This window comes from Aegilops tauschii, chromosome 2, assembly GCF_002575655.3.
Source record: "Aegilops tauschii subsp. strangulata cultivar AL8/78 chromosome 2, Aet v6.0, whole genome shotgun sequence".
In the NCBI taxonomy this organism is placed as follows: Eukaryota; Viridiplantae; Streptophyta; class Magnoliopsida; order Poales; family Poaceae; genus Aegilops; species Aegilops tauschii.
This window is the reverse complement of record NC_053036.3, coordinates 12,378,281-12,393,888: the sequence shown is the minus strand read 5'-3', so window position 1 is coordinate 12,393,888 and position 15,608 is coordinate 12,378,281. Positions and strand designations below refer to the sequence as shown.

Here is a 15,608-nt window from a genome sequence, read left to right as displayed (position 1 = left end):
CCCTACTCTACCTTGCCAGCGGCCGGACCAACATTTTAAGGAGCGCAGCCGGCCATCGGACATGGCCACGGCAGAGACAGGCGAGCGGGGAGCGGAACCGGGTGAGCTCCGCTTAGATCTGGTTTCACGTTGCATGTAATAATATGGATTTGAGGTTTCTAATTTGAGGTATCCGGATGTGGAATACATTTTTTTGAGGCGTGGCCGGTCACTATCCGCGGACACGCCGGGGCGCGTCTGCAGGCGTTTGAGGGGTCGGATTTGCCAAGTCCGGCTGTAGATGCTCTTACACACGTACACCAGAGCACAATTTGGAAGACTGCGCAACCAACAAGCCGTGCTACCTCCGGAGTGACCAAGATTAGCTAGAGTGTACTCCCTCCGTCCACCAATAAAGTATATGCTTGGCATTTAAAATTTATGAAAAAAAAAATGTACTTCTATCTTCTCAATGCATTTTAAAATAGAAAATAGATTCTTCTCACTCATCACAGGTAATCAAGACCAAGAACATTTGACACCTGATCTCCTCATTTTCTACACGCGCTTAGCTAATTGGGGTGAGGTAATTAAAGAGGAGAGAGATGGTGGCACTTTCCAGTGCATTTTCTACCCCACCTTATAATTTTTCCTAAAAATTTTATTTCCTCCGTCTAGGTGTATAAGTCATCTTAGGTTGTGCATCGCAACCAAGGCGGAGGGTACAACAAGAAAATTTAATGTTTATTTGCTAATTACTTCCTCTGTTTCTTTTTAGTCCGCATATAAGGTTTGGTCAAAGTCAAACTTTGTAGAGTTTGACTAACTTTATATTAAAAAATATAAACATTCACAATATGAAATCAATATTATCAGATGCACCATGAAACGTATTTTCATACTATATAGTTTTAGTATTGTAGATGTTCATATTTTTTTATATAAAATTGGTCAAACTTTGCGTAATTTGACTTTGACCAAATCTTATATGCGGAGTAAAAAGAAACGGAGGGAGTAATAGCATTGCACGCAATGAACTAACCACTGCATGTCGTGTTTGATAGTCTCAAGTCATTGGAAGCATACACGTACCACATATCTTATTGGTTGATTCCTTTATTTATGTCAAAAAACAATAAACGAGGTAAGAGTTAATGCACCGCGCCTAAGTTTTGAAATTATTTGGTTTTCATAAGGTGACTTATACACCTAAACGGAGGGAGTATATGTAAACTTATTCATGGACGAAGCGAGTGTGAGCAACCCTAGTTTGATTGGCTTATAGTTCTCAATGCAATAAACCCACGCAGTTCCGAGAGCTTTTTAATCTCGAGCATCAAATAACCCATGGAAAAGGTTCTCGAGGGAAAAATGCCCACAGCGAACTCCCCTCTCCACACGCACGTCTGTGAGCCCCAGTTGGGCCAAATAAAGCCCATTTTTCTGATTATGTTTTGTCACACTTAAAAACTGATATGGACCTCATGCTAATAGTAAAAAACAGCACAAAAATGACATGATGTACATAAATACAAATGCCATCAGGTTCCCCCAGAAAAACAAATTACAGAAAATTTTGAGAAAAGAATTTCACATGGTAATTTTTTAAAAAAAAAGAGAATCTGGATATTGCCATCCCACTACCTCATTATCGAAAAAAGAACAAAAACTTTGAAAAATGCTATGTTACCATCAATATGTATAGGGTAAAACGGTAAAAGAAATGCCATGTCTTCCAATATAACATGATCAAAAGAAAAGGAAAAAAAAAAGTAAAGTTGTCATCTGATCAAGACCAAAAAATTATAAAAACTACGATGTCTTACAAATTTCCTAAAATTTGCCATGTTGTGTACATGTGTCAAGTTATATGTACAACCATATGTAACTGTTCCACCCTTATTAATGAAAAAGAGTTGCAGTGGGGGTTTTCCCCACTGTTTTCTTATAAAAAAAAGTGCTAAGTTATGAAAATGCCAAAAAAATCCTATAAGTTGCCATGAGAACAATGCAAAAAATCATTCTCATGTTTGCTTATAATCAAACTGCCACAGTAGTTTATTGATGAAACTACCATAGTCTAATTAAAAAAATTGACATGTTGCTTATATTAAAACTGCAATGTATAGTAACTAAAATTGTCAAGGTCTAATTTATAAAAATGTCATGCTATATATAATAAAACTACCCTGGCCTATTTAAAACTACCATAGACAACTTACATAGAAACTGCCATGGTCTAATCAAAATATAATTGCCATGGACCAAATAATAAAAATGACATGGTACATACAATGAAACTACCATGGCCTATTTAAATAAAAATGTCGCGCTATCCATAAATAGAATTACCATATTCTCACTTATAAAAATGTCATGCTACCTATAAATAAAACAACTATGGCCTAATGAAAACTACCATGGTCTAATAGATATAGGAAAATGTGATGGTATGATTAATTTTTTTTGCCATGGCACAAAAAAAATGCCATGTGGAAAATTTAAAAATTGCCATGATATGTATTTCATTTTTTGGAAAAATCTCTCTCTCTCTCTCTCTCTCTCTCTCTCACACACACACACACACACACACACACACACACAAATTGCCTTGGTAGAAAAATATGTCATGTAGCAAATTTTCAAATTTCCATGATATGTATTTTCTTTTTCGAAAAAAGTGTCTCACACACACACACACACACAAATTGCCTTGCCACAAAAATAAAAAATGCCATGTCATTAAAAATAAATTTACCGTGCTATATATGAAAAAAAAAATGTCATTCTCTTGATTTAAATTTTTTTAGATTGCCATGGTCTTACTAATTAAAAAATGCCATCCTCTCGATAATAGAAACACCATGCTCTTGATAATATAAATGGCATGCTCTTAGTAATAAAAATGTCATAATCTTAATAGTAAAAAAATGTTATGCTCTTAATAATAAAAATGTCATGCTCTTGATAAGAAAAATGTCATGTTGTTTCACGGCTATGGTGGAGAAGATCATCCACGGCTGCCCTTGCCCTTCTTGGCGCCTTTGTTGTCCTTATCACAGAAGTACCGGTCGAAGACGTAGTAGGGATCGAGCCGGATCTTCTCATCCCGGGGCTGTCCTCACTGTCGCTGTCCTCCTTCTCCTCCTTTGATGGCAGTTCGGTCGCGGCACAGACCGCCTGATTCCGCTCTTGGGCGAGGGCGCGCGTGTTCCTCCGCTGTCGCTTCTTCACAACGCCGGCGCGGATGACCTCCTCCTCTGCGGCTGCCCGCTTCGTCGCATGAGCCGCCCCCGTGGCCGCCATGTCGGCAGTGAGACGAGCATCGGCGACCCTTATCCCCTCCTTCCCACGGCGGGCACACCGGTCCAGGTGGGACTCATAGTCCACCCGACAGGTGATGGGGAACTTGTCAGGGTTTGGTCCGACGAGCGGATGTGGAGGAATATATGTGGGTTCGGGTGGGCCAGCGTGGGCTGGGTGCGAGTGACGGGCGCGCCCGGGCGCCCCCATATCTATCCAACTTTATCCTAGTTTTGCCGAAGGAGCAACCCCTTTTTTCACTTTAAATTGGTCCAAATACGCAGAATTTCTGACTTTTCGCGGAGGACTAGATCCAGTAACCGGTGGTCTCTGGCTGACCGATATTGCGCACCATCATTTAGCTATTGCTATTCTTTTCCTAATCGCAGGTCATATGTATAGGACCAATTGGGGTATTGGCCATGGACTTAAAGATATTTTGGAGGCTCACAAGGGCCCATTTACAGGACAAGGCCATAAGGGTCTTTATGAAATCTTAACAACGTCATGGCATGCTCAATTATCTCTTAACCTAGCTATGCTAGGCTCTACAACCATTGTTGTAGCTCATCATATGTATTCTATGCCTCCCTATCCATACCTAGCTACTGACTATGGTACACAACTTTCCTTGTTCACACACCACATGTGGATTGGCGGATTTCTAATAGTCGGTGCTGCTGCACATGCAGCAATTTTTATGGTCAGCCCGAGCGTTTGAGACGCCGTTTGGGTCGAGTTTTCGTCACCGGTTAGTGACCGAGCAGTCCGTCCGAGCGTATAGAGCGGGTTTGGGACATCCAGTTGTAGATGCTTTAAAGCCAACCGGTCGATGCCCCGGCCTCTCATCCCTAATTATGAGCATCATACTACTATAGATTTTTTTTCTTTCATCGATACTAGTAGTATAGAATTTGCCCCATCCAATATGGGGGCTGCTAAGCGTCGCGAGCCATCGGATAATTACAAAATCAAGCGGCTGAACGTTTTTCTCTTCTTTGCAACAATGATCTTTTTGCGGAAACACTTAAGATTGTGTTGAGAATTTTTTTTTTGCAGTATAGGTTGGGTTGCGGGATTATTATTTTCGCAACATAGGTCGTGTTGCGGTTTTTTCTGTCTTCACTTTTTTTGCAACAAAGGTACTGCTGCAGAATTTTTTTGCAAGATGTTGCAATTTTTTTTCTTTATCTTCACCTTTATATGTTGCTACGGAAGAAAGTTTTGCAACATAACTGATGTTGCAGAAATCTTTCTTGCGACAGATTAGATGTTGCAAAAGAAAACACCACCATCGTTCACCGCGAGCCTGCCGGATGGTGGTGCGGGAGGAGCGGCCCTGCCCGCCCCCGCCCCGCGCCGCCACCGGCATGCGCCGGACCTCCAACCAGGTGGCCTCGCTGCCATCTTCCTCTCTGACAAGGTGGACGCCATTGATGAGCACTTGTGTACAGGAGAGAGGTTGGAGAAGAGATGAGACGAGGGAGAGAGATGTGTGGTCCAATAAACCACGTGTCGATCAACGGAGGAGGCGGATGCCCTTACTAGATCCGCCGGTTGAGCGATAGCCTTTTCCATGTAAATATTGGCATCCTTTTCCAACAACAAAAAAGTAGTACTCCTACATGTGTATACATACCTCGGGCTACACATCGTCGATCTGGGGGACACATAATCAACCCGCACGTGAACTGATGATCAAAAGAAACGAAGAACCATGCAAACGTCGCACCAACAGATGCAGTTGCCTCACTAAACTGCTCAACTTCGCGCGCCAACCCACGTACTCGTACCATCGAGCTCACCATTCCCAACCCCAATCTTCCTCCGTCATCATCGACGCTAGCACTACTAGTAGCAAAGGAATTCACCACCATAGCTCCATGTCCACCGCCGCTGCATCTGCATGCCACCCATGTCTCCTCCGCCGCCACCCTTCCTACACCTCCTCCTCCTCCTCACCGTCTCCGTCGGAGCCATCTCCGGCGCTGAACCAACCGGCGGCAGCTGCGGTGGCGGGGCCGAAAGCTGCGGCGACCTCGTGCTCCCGTTCCCGTTCCACCTCAACTCCTCCGCCGCCTGCACTGCCGCGGATGGCAATTCATCATCTCTCTTCCACCTCTCCTGCGACGGCGGCGGCGGCCACAATGCCACGCTTACACTCACCCTCGGCGCCGCGGCCTTCCGGGTCCTGGAGTTCCTCCCCACGGGCGCGTCCCTCCTCCTCGACTACGCCGCGCCCGCGGCCCCGCCGTGCGACCCGGCGTACGCCGCGTTCTCGCGCCCGTCCTCCCCGGCGGCCGCGCTCGACGGCGCCGCGTCCTTCCTCGCCGTCGCGCCCGCCAACGTGCTCCGCCTCTACGCCTGCGAGGACTCCTCGCTCTGCCGCGCCGGCTGCGACGACGTGGCCGCGCCGGCCTGCGCCGGGAAGAAGCCCGCGGCCGCCGGGTGCTGCTACCCGCTCTCCGACGGCAGCGTGTGGAAGCCCGGGGACGGGCTCGGCGTGTTCGCCGGCTTCGGGTGCCGGGGCTTCTCCAGCTGGGTCAAGAACCGGTCGTCGGCGACGGCGGGCGTGACGAGGGCGATCGAGGTGGAGTGGGCCGTGCCGAGGGGCAGCGCGCTCGCTGCGTGCGCCGACGGCGCCAGGCTCGTGAACTCTACGACGGTGCGCGGCGGCGTGCGGTGCGCATGCACGTCCGGACTCGTCGGCGACGGCTTCGCGCAGGGCACCGGCTGCTCCAAGCGGCTCGAGTGCGGCGATGGCGACGGCGCTGCTTGTTGCCAGGGAAGGTTCTGCTCCAAGAAGGCGGTGGCGCTCGCCGGGTTCTTCGTTTCGGTGTTCTTCCTCGCGGCGGCGGTGTCGTTCTGGCTGTTCCTCCGGCAGCCTTCCGGTGACGTGAACCAGCGGTGGGACCTTGACCCGGCGTGCATCCCCAAGATCCTCGGGGGCGTGTGCAACGCGAGGCAGTTCACGTACGAGCAGCTGGACGCGGCGACGAGGCGGTTCGAGGACGGCGGCCAGAAGCCCGTCGACGCGGAGGGCGCGGTCCACGTCGGCGTGCTCGACGACGGCACCGTGGTGGCGGTGCAGAGGATCGGGTACGAGACGCAGGACAAGCTGCGGGCGGCCCTGGACGCGGTCTCGCTCCTGCCCGAGGTCTCGCACCGGAACATCGCCCGCGTCGTCGGCTTCTGCCTCCCGGAGGACCCCGGCGCGCGCGCGCTGCTGCTGGTGCACGAGCACTTCGCCGGCGGCACGCTGGAGGACCACCTGCGGCGGACGGTCGGCGGCAGCCGCGCCACCCTCGGCTGGCACCACCGCGTCAACATCGCCATCGAGCTCGCCAGCGCGCTGGCGTACCTGCAGGCGCACGAGACGGCGCCGACCTTCCTCCACGACCTCCGCTCCAGCGACGTCTTCCTCGACGCCGACCTCACCGCCAAGATCGCCGGCCACAAGCTCGTCTCCTCCTCCACCCCGGCGGCCGCCAGCTACCACCACCACTACTACGGCTCCTCGTCATCCTCAACGGCCGGGGCGCAGGAGCAGGACGTGGTGTGCAACTTCGGGCTGCTGCTGATCGAGCTGCTGACCGGGCTGCGGCACCAGAACCCGTTCGACTCGGTGGCGCCCAAGGTGAGGGACGACAGGCTCCACGAGGTCATCGACCCCACGCTGCTCCTGGCGTCGTCGTCCGGGAAGAAGAGCCAGGGGCAGCTGCCGGCGGCGGCGGAGGAGGTGCGCAAGGTGCTGGAGCTGGCGGTGCGGTGCCTGCTGAGCGCGGACAACGGGACGGGGATGGTGGCGGTGGCGCGGGAGCTGATGCACCTCGTCCAGATGGTGGACAACATGGGGAGCAGCAGCAGCAAGATCGAGATCTCCCTGGAGGAGACCTTCTCCAGCTCCAGCCTCCTCCAGATGATCTCCATGTCGCCCGACACCCTCCACCGCCACCTCCCATTATAGACGAGGACGATGATCATCCGTACGTATGCAAATGGGCTTGTTAATATTCAGTGTAGAGTGAAGCTCGTCTGTATATTCCCAGCTGAATTTGGTGCGCACCTGTTCTTAGTCAGGTTGGGACTTGGGAGGAGAGCATGCCTCAGGGCACTCTGCTCACAAGAATTTCGCTGAAAACATCTCAAATAAAAAAAATGGTTCCATTATTGTCATGATAGTAAGGGCATCTTCGGCGGCAACCCCTGAATTTCCTCTCGTATCCGTTCCCGGACAGAGAGGGACCAGTCCGCGGACACGGATGCGGGAGGACGCCATCCAACCGTAGCCGCATACATTTTCACAACAACTCGAACAACCGGACCGAATTCGATCAAACCGGACGAATTTTGATATAAACACGGCTGATTTCGTTGGAAGTAGGATAACTTGTACATAAACCGGACGATATTTCGTTTGGTGAACTAAAAACCTAAAACTAAAACCGTAAACTATCATATACTCCACAGTGACCTCGTAAGTCATGCCGGGCTGGCCGGCGGCTCCTCCTCCGTCATCGTTGCCCGACCCGTCGTCGGAGTCGGGCTTGGGGTTGTGGTAGGTGGCGGCGTCGCGACAGGGCTTCCCGGAGGCCGCCCGACGCTCGCGGATGATCCTCTCCGCCTCTTCCTGCGTCGTGTGCAGTGCGACCGCGACCATGGAGGACGTGGGCTGGGAAGAGGGCGGCGGTCGTGTGAGGCGTCGTCATTGGCAGCGGCGGCGATCTCGGTGAGGGACCATTCCTCGCCGTACCTCGCCATCTCCCCGTCGAGGCGGCGGAGACGACGCTTGGATGGCTTCATAACGTCGAGGAGGCGGCGGAGATGACGTAATAATAACGTTGCAGTCGTTATTATTACATCACTGAACTTTCTCGTCTCATTCTCACACATAATTATTATTGAGTTGATGTAATTTCCGTGTTCATACAATGGGTTCGGCTCAAAAAAAAATTCTCTCAATTTTCCCTTGTATTTTGTTCTTTTTGTGTCAAATGGGTAAATAATGTTATCCAAAGAACAGATATGCTCAAGATATTCCTCTTCTTTTGCCCCACAACTAATGGCCATATGTGGTTTTGTGATGCAGATCCCTGGACTGTTCATAAAATCGGCAAGCTGCTAGATACAATTACAGAGGTGCACTATTGAATCCGTGATGCCTACTTGCCTTGGGAGATGTCTTGAGATGCAGTTTTAGCATGATATAATTATGTGAATCCCAATAACGTCCCTTGGAATTGATAAGCGAGACCCTAATGATGCTCATAGAGTAGAGCAATGCATTTCTTGGAGAAGGCAGCTGTTGCAACAACCGCAAACAACAAGTACACGCACTAGCAATATTCATCAAGGCAAAAGGCGGGGGACAACCATGCACAAGTATTCAGAACATAGGGACCAGTTAATCTAAAGCTCATCCAGGGAACTTGCGATAGGTTCGATAACTTGGAATAACTCGAGGTATTCATAATAGCAAGTACGATGTGGAATGTGAAAAAGAGAGAAACAGAAAAATGAGGGGGAGTATGCAGTCACGTAAGAGTCGACCTCTATACATGCCCCCAAAAAAAGGAGAGCTGGCATCTATATGTTCTTCTAGGCAAACATAATAAATATGTAGAAGAGAGAACATAAGGTGAAAAAAGTCTAATATAATATTCAACCTCATGAGAGATTATAAATGATATTTCCTGCAAATAAGAATAATATATATATGATATCTCTAAACGACATGATAGCAACATATGGCCATCAACTGCCTAATACTATTAGTCATGCTCTAAGAACTCACATGTTTTGTAATCATTTTATTTCCTTATAGGTGTTTGATAATCGTAGATTTCTGGTTCTCTACCATCGATTTTATTCGAAAACCCACTCTTAATGCACCGTCCACATCAAGCCACATCACTCTGAAAGAATTGTCATTGTATTATATCGAGGATCAGTCAAGTACATTAGACCTTAGTAGTTGGGGCATACGGTTAGTCATGTCCATTGGTTAAAATACACATCTCTGAGAAAGGAAGTGCCTTTGTAAAAAAGACATATCCCATGGTGAAAATATGACTCTTCAGCCCTTGTTGAAATTGATCTGTCTTCATGAAAAGACATATTTGGAAAAAACAATGAAGAAAAGCACAATAATTACTAGACTAACACGTTACTAGTGTGCTGCTTTTTCCAGCTCGTAACTTCCCGAAAGACGCGACCATTGAAATCACCTGAACTATGCCAGAAAAAATAGAAAAAATATATTTCAATTGATTTTCTACAACTTGGCAATATTTGAAATTTGCAAGTATATGCTTAAGCATTCAATTATATATAACAATATTTCAAAATAATTGCACTCACTAAAAACATCAAATAATACTTGCCGTAGATCGTGGACGGGCCGACGTTACTCCCGTAGTAATGGCAGCAGCCTCGGGAGATGATGGGGGCCTCGTGAATCAACGCCACGCGGGCTGATGGGGTAGGTAGGCGGACGGGTGGCCAACCGCCGGCGTTACTGCAGGACTAATGGCGGCGGCATCGAGAGCCGACGGTGGCCTCGGGAAACGACGCTACGTGGCTGACCACCCGACGCGCTTTGATGCCACACGTCACACCGGCTGATGCGGCGTACGTGCCGTACGTGTACCACGCCCGGGCATGCGTCCATACATGTACGTCACCCGGGGCGACAGCGTATGCCGTTGAGCTGACACGGGTACACCGGGGTGGGTGGTCTTTTTAGTGGTAGGATGATCTTGCCCTTTTTTATGAAAGGTACAGAGCGATTTGAGCCGTTGTTGTGTTTAGGGGTTGAAGAAGTGATATATAGAAAACAAGGTGGGAAGAGGATTCAAATACAAAGCAAGCCATTGTTCGTTTGAACCAAATTTATTTATCTCTATCTCTGAGGGTAACAAACTTTTTTACATGTGTGTACCGGTGGATGGAGAGGCCGAATGCAGTAAAAAAAAGATCCCAAAGAAAACTAACCTATAGCTATGTTCCATCTAGAAGGTGGACGTCAGAATGATCGACAGTACTATAAGAGAAAGGGTAATTGGATTCTGGTTCTCTGCCCTTAACTCACGTATCACACGAGCTATGTATGCGTGGATGTCAATTAGCGAGCAATATGTATGTGTAATAACTCGTCAACAGTGATCTTCCGCACGCTCATGGAAGCAGTACTGAGACTAGCTATAGACCGGACACAGGGACACTCGTGCATCATGTGCCACCTGCAGCTAGTGCGTGTGTGTGTGGAGGAGAATGGCTTCGGACAGTGAACGTTATGGTCGACTGTCACCCACAGCAACCCGGCCAGCCTCAGTGCAAGATTCCAAAGCAAGAGACGCCAACCAGGAGCCATGAATAACACATTTTAGGGCATTTTCACTGTTACCCAGTCAACTTCGAGGACTACGAGCATGCAGCACTGCTGTTACCAGGGCAAATATAATTGACAGTCAAACAGGAGACGTCTGTGTGCATCAACCGATATAGAGGCCGGGGGTGTTCCCTCATTTTTGCAAAAAAGGAAAATCTACGAGAGGAGTTTATATGCCTGGGACATTCTGAACTGAGAAGAATTTCCATAAAACTTGCAAGATTCTTTCTGGTCAGAGGCTGCCAAAGGCGGAAGGAAATACTTTACTCCATATGAGCTAGCTCAGCAAAGGCCTTCTCTCACAATGGCATTTGAAAGAGCTCATGAAGATGTCCTTTTTTTTAGAGAAGGAGGTTAACCCCTGGCCTCTGCATCAATCGATGCATGTAATCATCTTTATTAATTATTTCATACATCAATCCACCTGAAATCACCACTCACACCTTCAGACTCAATAACGTGGAGTGCTCTCATTTCCCGTATCTAAAACCGGTATCGTCGCCAAAACAACACATAACGTATCGGGAGCAACATCCGGTGCAGCCTACCTAAAGCGCACATCACATGCACACATTTTAGGAGCTGCCATCATTATCGGACCACTGATCCATCTTCAGTAGAGAGATCCGCATCATCCTTGCCAACCCGGACATCCGTTGACGCCACCAAGGCGCCCAACGGCGCCACCGCCCTGCTCGTCCGTCCAGACGCGAAGAATCTGGAAGATCTGTCGTGCGTAGCACCTGCCAACCATGCATGACTCAGTATAGCATCTGTCGGCCAGGCATGACTTGACAGCTCCACCGAAGCTCCATGCCAGAGGAACCCGCTCCACCTCCTGCCTCTGTCTTCCAGCGCTGCTCCACAAACGATGCTCCCAAGAGAGAAATGGCACTGTAGTGCCGCCATCGTCCGATCTGAAAGACCAGATCCTAGGGTTTCCCCCGAAGCAGCACGAGTGGGTCGACAACAGTTACACGACGATGCCTTCATCAAGGTAACGGCGCAAAACGCCGCCATCGCCCGCCAACGACTCGGTTTTCACCGGCAATTATGTCTCCCCGACTCGTAGCCGGGACTAGATGACGAATCTCAAGATCCGATCACCCAGCCGCGGGCCGACCATCTCTGACGGAAGAGATGACGACCACCGCCGACTGCACCGGCCAGAACAGATCTGACTCGAGGTGCCACCAACGCTACCACCAGGCCCTCCACGCCGCCGTCGCCGATCCAAAGGCAGATGACGCGCCGCCGCCGCCGCGTCCGCGGCCCGCGCCGCCTCCGCGCCACAGATCGGATCGAGCGCGTCTCCATATGAATCGGGACTCCGCACAACCCCAGAGACGCGGGAGAGAGGTGATGTCCTCCACCACCGCCGTCGGCCCCCCGGGCTTAGACCGGCGGCGTCCCCCGGCGGCGACGGAGGGAGGGGAAGAGGGAGTGCGGGCTGGCGGCGGCTAGGTTTTTGGGTGCCGCCCGAGTCGCCCTAGCGGGTGGCGATGCGGGGGCTTCGGCTCGCTCATGAAGATGTCTAACTGAGAGCTGCATATTTTTTGCCAACATTCACTTGATTTGCTCTCTATCAATTAATTTTCCTACTAACCAAATTACCAAAAGAAGGTGGACTGTTCAGAATGCATTGAAAATGCACGAGGCATGATCCTTCTAGACATGAATGGTATATGTGGCCACGTGTGGTAATGGAAGGAGTCTCTAACTGATAAAACAATTATATGTACGTCAGGGATGCAGGCTCCCCGGCTGTCCTATAAATACCCGGAGAACTAACAAACTTAGATGCACCAAGCAAGACTGTCCTCAAGCACAAGTCTTAAAATATCTGTCTATTACCGATCCGTTCCACAAATTGCCTTCTATCCTACTCCATATAACATCCTTCCCAGCTCATCCAAAGATGACTCTTGGTACTCTTGTTATCATGGTGACTTTGCTGGTGTATTTTGTCTTGAAGAATAAAAGAGTGCTATTGTCCCAGCAGCAACGGGGGCGACGAGGCAGGCTGCCCCCAGGGCCTGCCACGCTGCCCATCATCGGTAACATGCACCAGCTGATTCTGAACAAGCCAGCGTTATTCCGGTGGATCCATGGCCTGCTCAAGGAGATGAACACAGACATCATGTGCCTCCGTCTTGGGGCTACTCATGTCATTGTTGTCGCATGCCCACAGATAGCCTGTGAGGTACTGCGAAAAAAAGATGAAGTTTTCGCCTCCCGTCCCACCACCTTCGCCTCAGGCTTATTCAGCTTCGGGTACAAGGGCTCCATCTTCTCACCACACGGAGAGCAGTGGAAGAAGATGAGGCGTGTCCTCACTGTTGAGATCCTCGCCTCGTCCATGGAGCGAAAGCTCTACCACCTCAGGAAAGAGGAGTACGACCACCTTGTGAGGTACATTAATAAAACTTATTGCAGCGACATGGCATGTCTAGGCAACATTGTCAACGTCCGTCATGTAACTCAACACTTCGTTGGTAACATGATAAGAAGGCTTGTGTTCGGTAAAAGATACTTCAGTGACCTACCAGCTTCATCCACTAGTGGGCCTGGACATGATGAGGTGGCACATGTTGCCGCTCTCTTCACGGCCCTCAACCATCTCTACAGCTTTTGCGTGTCCGACTACTTCCCAGCCCTTATAGGCCTTGACATGGATGGCCAAGAAAAGGTTTCGAAGGATGCCATGCAAACACTCAACCGGTTGCATGATCCCATTATAGAGGAGCGGATCCACGAAAGGTCATCCACTCTTGAGAAATGTGGTGAAAAGAAAGAGGCGAGAGACTTTTTGGACGTCCTAGTTCATCTACAAGATGCAGAGGGACAACCATTGCTGTCCCTACAAGAAATTAGAGCACAAACAGCGGTTAGTATGTCTCCTTAAGCTCGATAGAAAGTTCATTAATTGTTCTTTGAGCCATATTATACATGTATTGACCTTTTCTGTTGCGTTGTACTAATTACTTTATTTATTCTCACATCTATGGATGTAGGAAATGATGTTTGCAGCAGTCGATAACCCATCTAATGCGGTTGAGTGGGCACTTGCTGAGATGATGAACGTGCCAGAGATCATGCAAAAAGCAACTGAGGAACTCGACATTGTTGTCGGTAAAGATAGACTAGTCGAAGAGTCTGACATTCCTCGGCTAAACTATCTCAAATCGTGCATCCGGGAGGCCTTCCGCATACACCCATACCATGCTCTTAATGTACCCCATGTCGCCATGGCGGACACAACTGTTGCTGGCTACACAATCCCCAAGGATAGCCACATACTTTTAAGCCGGCTTGGACTTGGCCGCAATCCCAAGATCTGGACTGAACCACTGGAGTTTCAACCTGAGAGGCATTTGAACACTGCGAATGTACTTCTCACTGATCCAGGCCTACGTTTCATTTCATTTAGCAGTGGGAGGAGGGGTTGTCCTGGGATGTCACTTGGTACCTCTATGACAATGATGTTGTTCGCAAGGATGTTGCAGGGATTCACTTGGACAAAGCTTCCCGGCGTTAAGAGTATCAGTCTCCAAGAACGCAATGCGGGCCTTGCACTAGCTGAACCCCTTGTTCTGCAAGCTACACCACGATTGGCTGCACATCTCTATATATGATCCAATTAAATAGATTTAATACGTGTTTTCTCATTTAGTTATCAATAAAATGTATCTGGAACTAGTGTATGTTACATGTTTCTGGCGCAACGATCGGTTCTCTAGTAATGTTATGACACTGCATGTGTGCAGAAACAAAGAAGCAATCGATGGTTGCATCACTAATGTAACGTGTGTACATGTAATGTGTGTACTTATCATTATGTAAAACAAAACCTCTGTATTTTCCATTATGGTGTACCATGCAAATAATCCTTGGAATTGCACAGAACTTTTATGTTTATGTTGTATAAATGCCTGGCTGTACAATTGTGTGCCCAGCTTTGACCCCGTCTTACCATTATGTCATTCATGCATTAATATGTTCTGTATTGCCAACTTGTTGTTCTATGAACGAAGTTTTTTTTTTGTTCTATTAACTAGGGTTTCTTTTGTTGTGAGAAATCCTTTCTTCTGAGATATAAAAGCTGTATCACGATGCATTTTTGTAGAAAGAAACTTATACACAATGATTAACGAGCCGGGCAGGTTCGCCATCACCGAAAAGGCGAAAAAAAGGAAAATGCTCATCCTAATCAGGCTCAAGGCCCGGTTCATTTCCCTTTGAAACAACCACAATTCTGAAGAACTAGGCTGCGGCAGATTCTGCTTAATAATCAAGTGAAACATGTTGTCCAAAGAGATGGCTTGGTACTTGAAAACGATGCGAGAATTCTTATTTTGGAAGTAATTTTCTAGTTTTCATATGTTTAATGAATTGTATTTTGCAGGACAGTGTATTGCCAGGCTAGTGGTTATTGTTGATAATGCTACGAGTAAGTTCTTGTTGTTTGGTTTGTACTGTCAGCTTTTCGTTTATTGCTGTAGGTTCTTCATTTCAATAATTTCGCTTCATTTCATCTGTGCAACAACAAAGACAGAAAGAAAAATTTATTGCTGAATTACACGGGCAAAGTTGCTATAGTAATTACACTTTTCGGCATAAACTGCAAATTAGTCTAAAGAACAGAATCTTCGTAATCCACAGGTATTTATGGAATAGACTATCTACCTGTGGCATAGATCATATCATACATCGTACAAGTTGCATCCATGCAATGAATTCTATATCTAGTATTGCAAAAGGAAAAACAAGATCAGTTTTAAGTAGACTAAAATAGGTGGGGATAGAGTTTCCAAGTTTATATTGTACCAATCTGCTCGTTTTTCTTTTAGGTAGCATGATATTCATTGCTTTACTAACTAGGGAATTAAAAAAGTGATTGTTCCTAAAGTATTTTCTTTTTTTCTTAATTTTCTTA

At 48.0% G+C, this 15,608-nt stretch overlaps 2 protein-coding genes across 2 annotated transcripts; both read left to right on the top strand.

Moving 5' to 3' along the window:
- The first annotated feature begins 4,754 nt into the window (after positions 1 to 4,754).
- On the top strand, positions 4,755 to 7,452 carry LOC109773755 (probably inactive receptor-like protein kinase At2g46850). Its single transcript, XM_020332471.4, has one exon. It carries the CDS (start codon positions 5,189 to 5,191, stop codon positions 7,247 to 7,249), a length of 2,061 nt encoding a protein of 686 aa, XP_020188060.1. The 5' UTR covers positions 4,755 to 5,188; the 3' UTR covers positions 7,250 to 7,452.
- A 4,762-nt stretch (positions 7,453 to 12,214) lies between these two features.
- LOC109773762 (tyrosine N-monooxygenase-like) lies at positions 12,215 to 14,307 on the top strand. Its single transcript, XM_073509486.1, has 3 exons — positions 12,215 to 13,084; positions 13,202 to 13,559; positions 13,687 to 14,307. Exons 1-3 carry the CDS (start codon positions 12,591 to 12,593, stop codon positions 14,305 to 14,307), a joined length of 1,473 nt encoding a protein of 490 aa, XP_073365587.1. The 5' UTR covers positions 12,215 to 12,590.
- The last annotated feature ends 1,301 nt before the right edge of the window (positions 14,308 to 15,608 follow it).

Bases quoted from the DNA above. Each gene is read 5' to 3' on its own strand.
- LOC109773762 (XM_073509486.1), top strand. From the start codon at position 12,591: ATGACTCTTGGTACTCTTGTTATCATGGTGACTTTGCTGGTGTATTTT. The intron at 13,085-13,201 runs GTACATTAATAA...GTTCGGTAAAAG, and splicing joins GAGTACGACCACCTTGTGAG to ATACTTCAGTGACCTACCAG. The intron at 13,560-13,686 runs GTTAGTATGTCT...CTATGGATGTAG, and splicing joins AAATTAGAGCACAAACAGCG to GAAATGATGTTTGCAGCAGT.
- LOC109773755 (XM_020332471.4), top strand. From the start codon at position 5,189: ATGCCACCCATGTCTCCTCCGCCGCCACCCTTCCTACACCTCCTCCTC.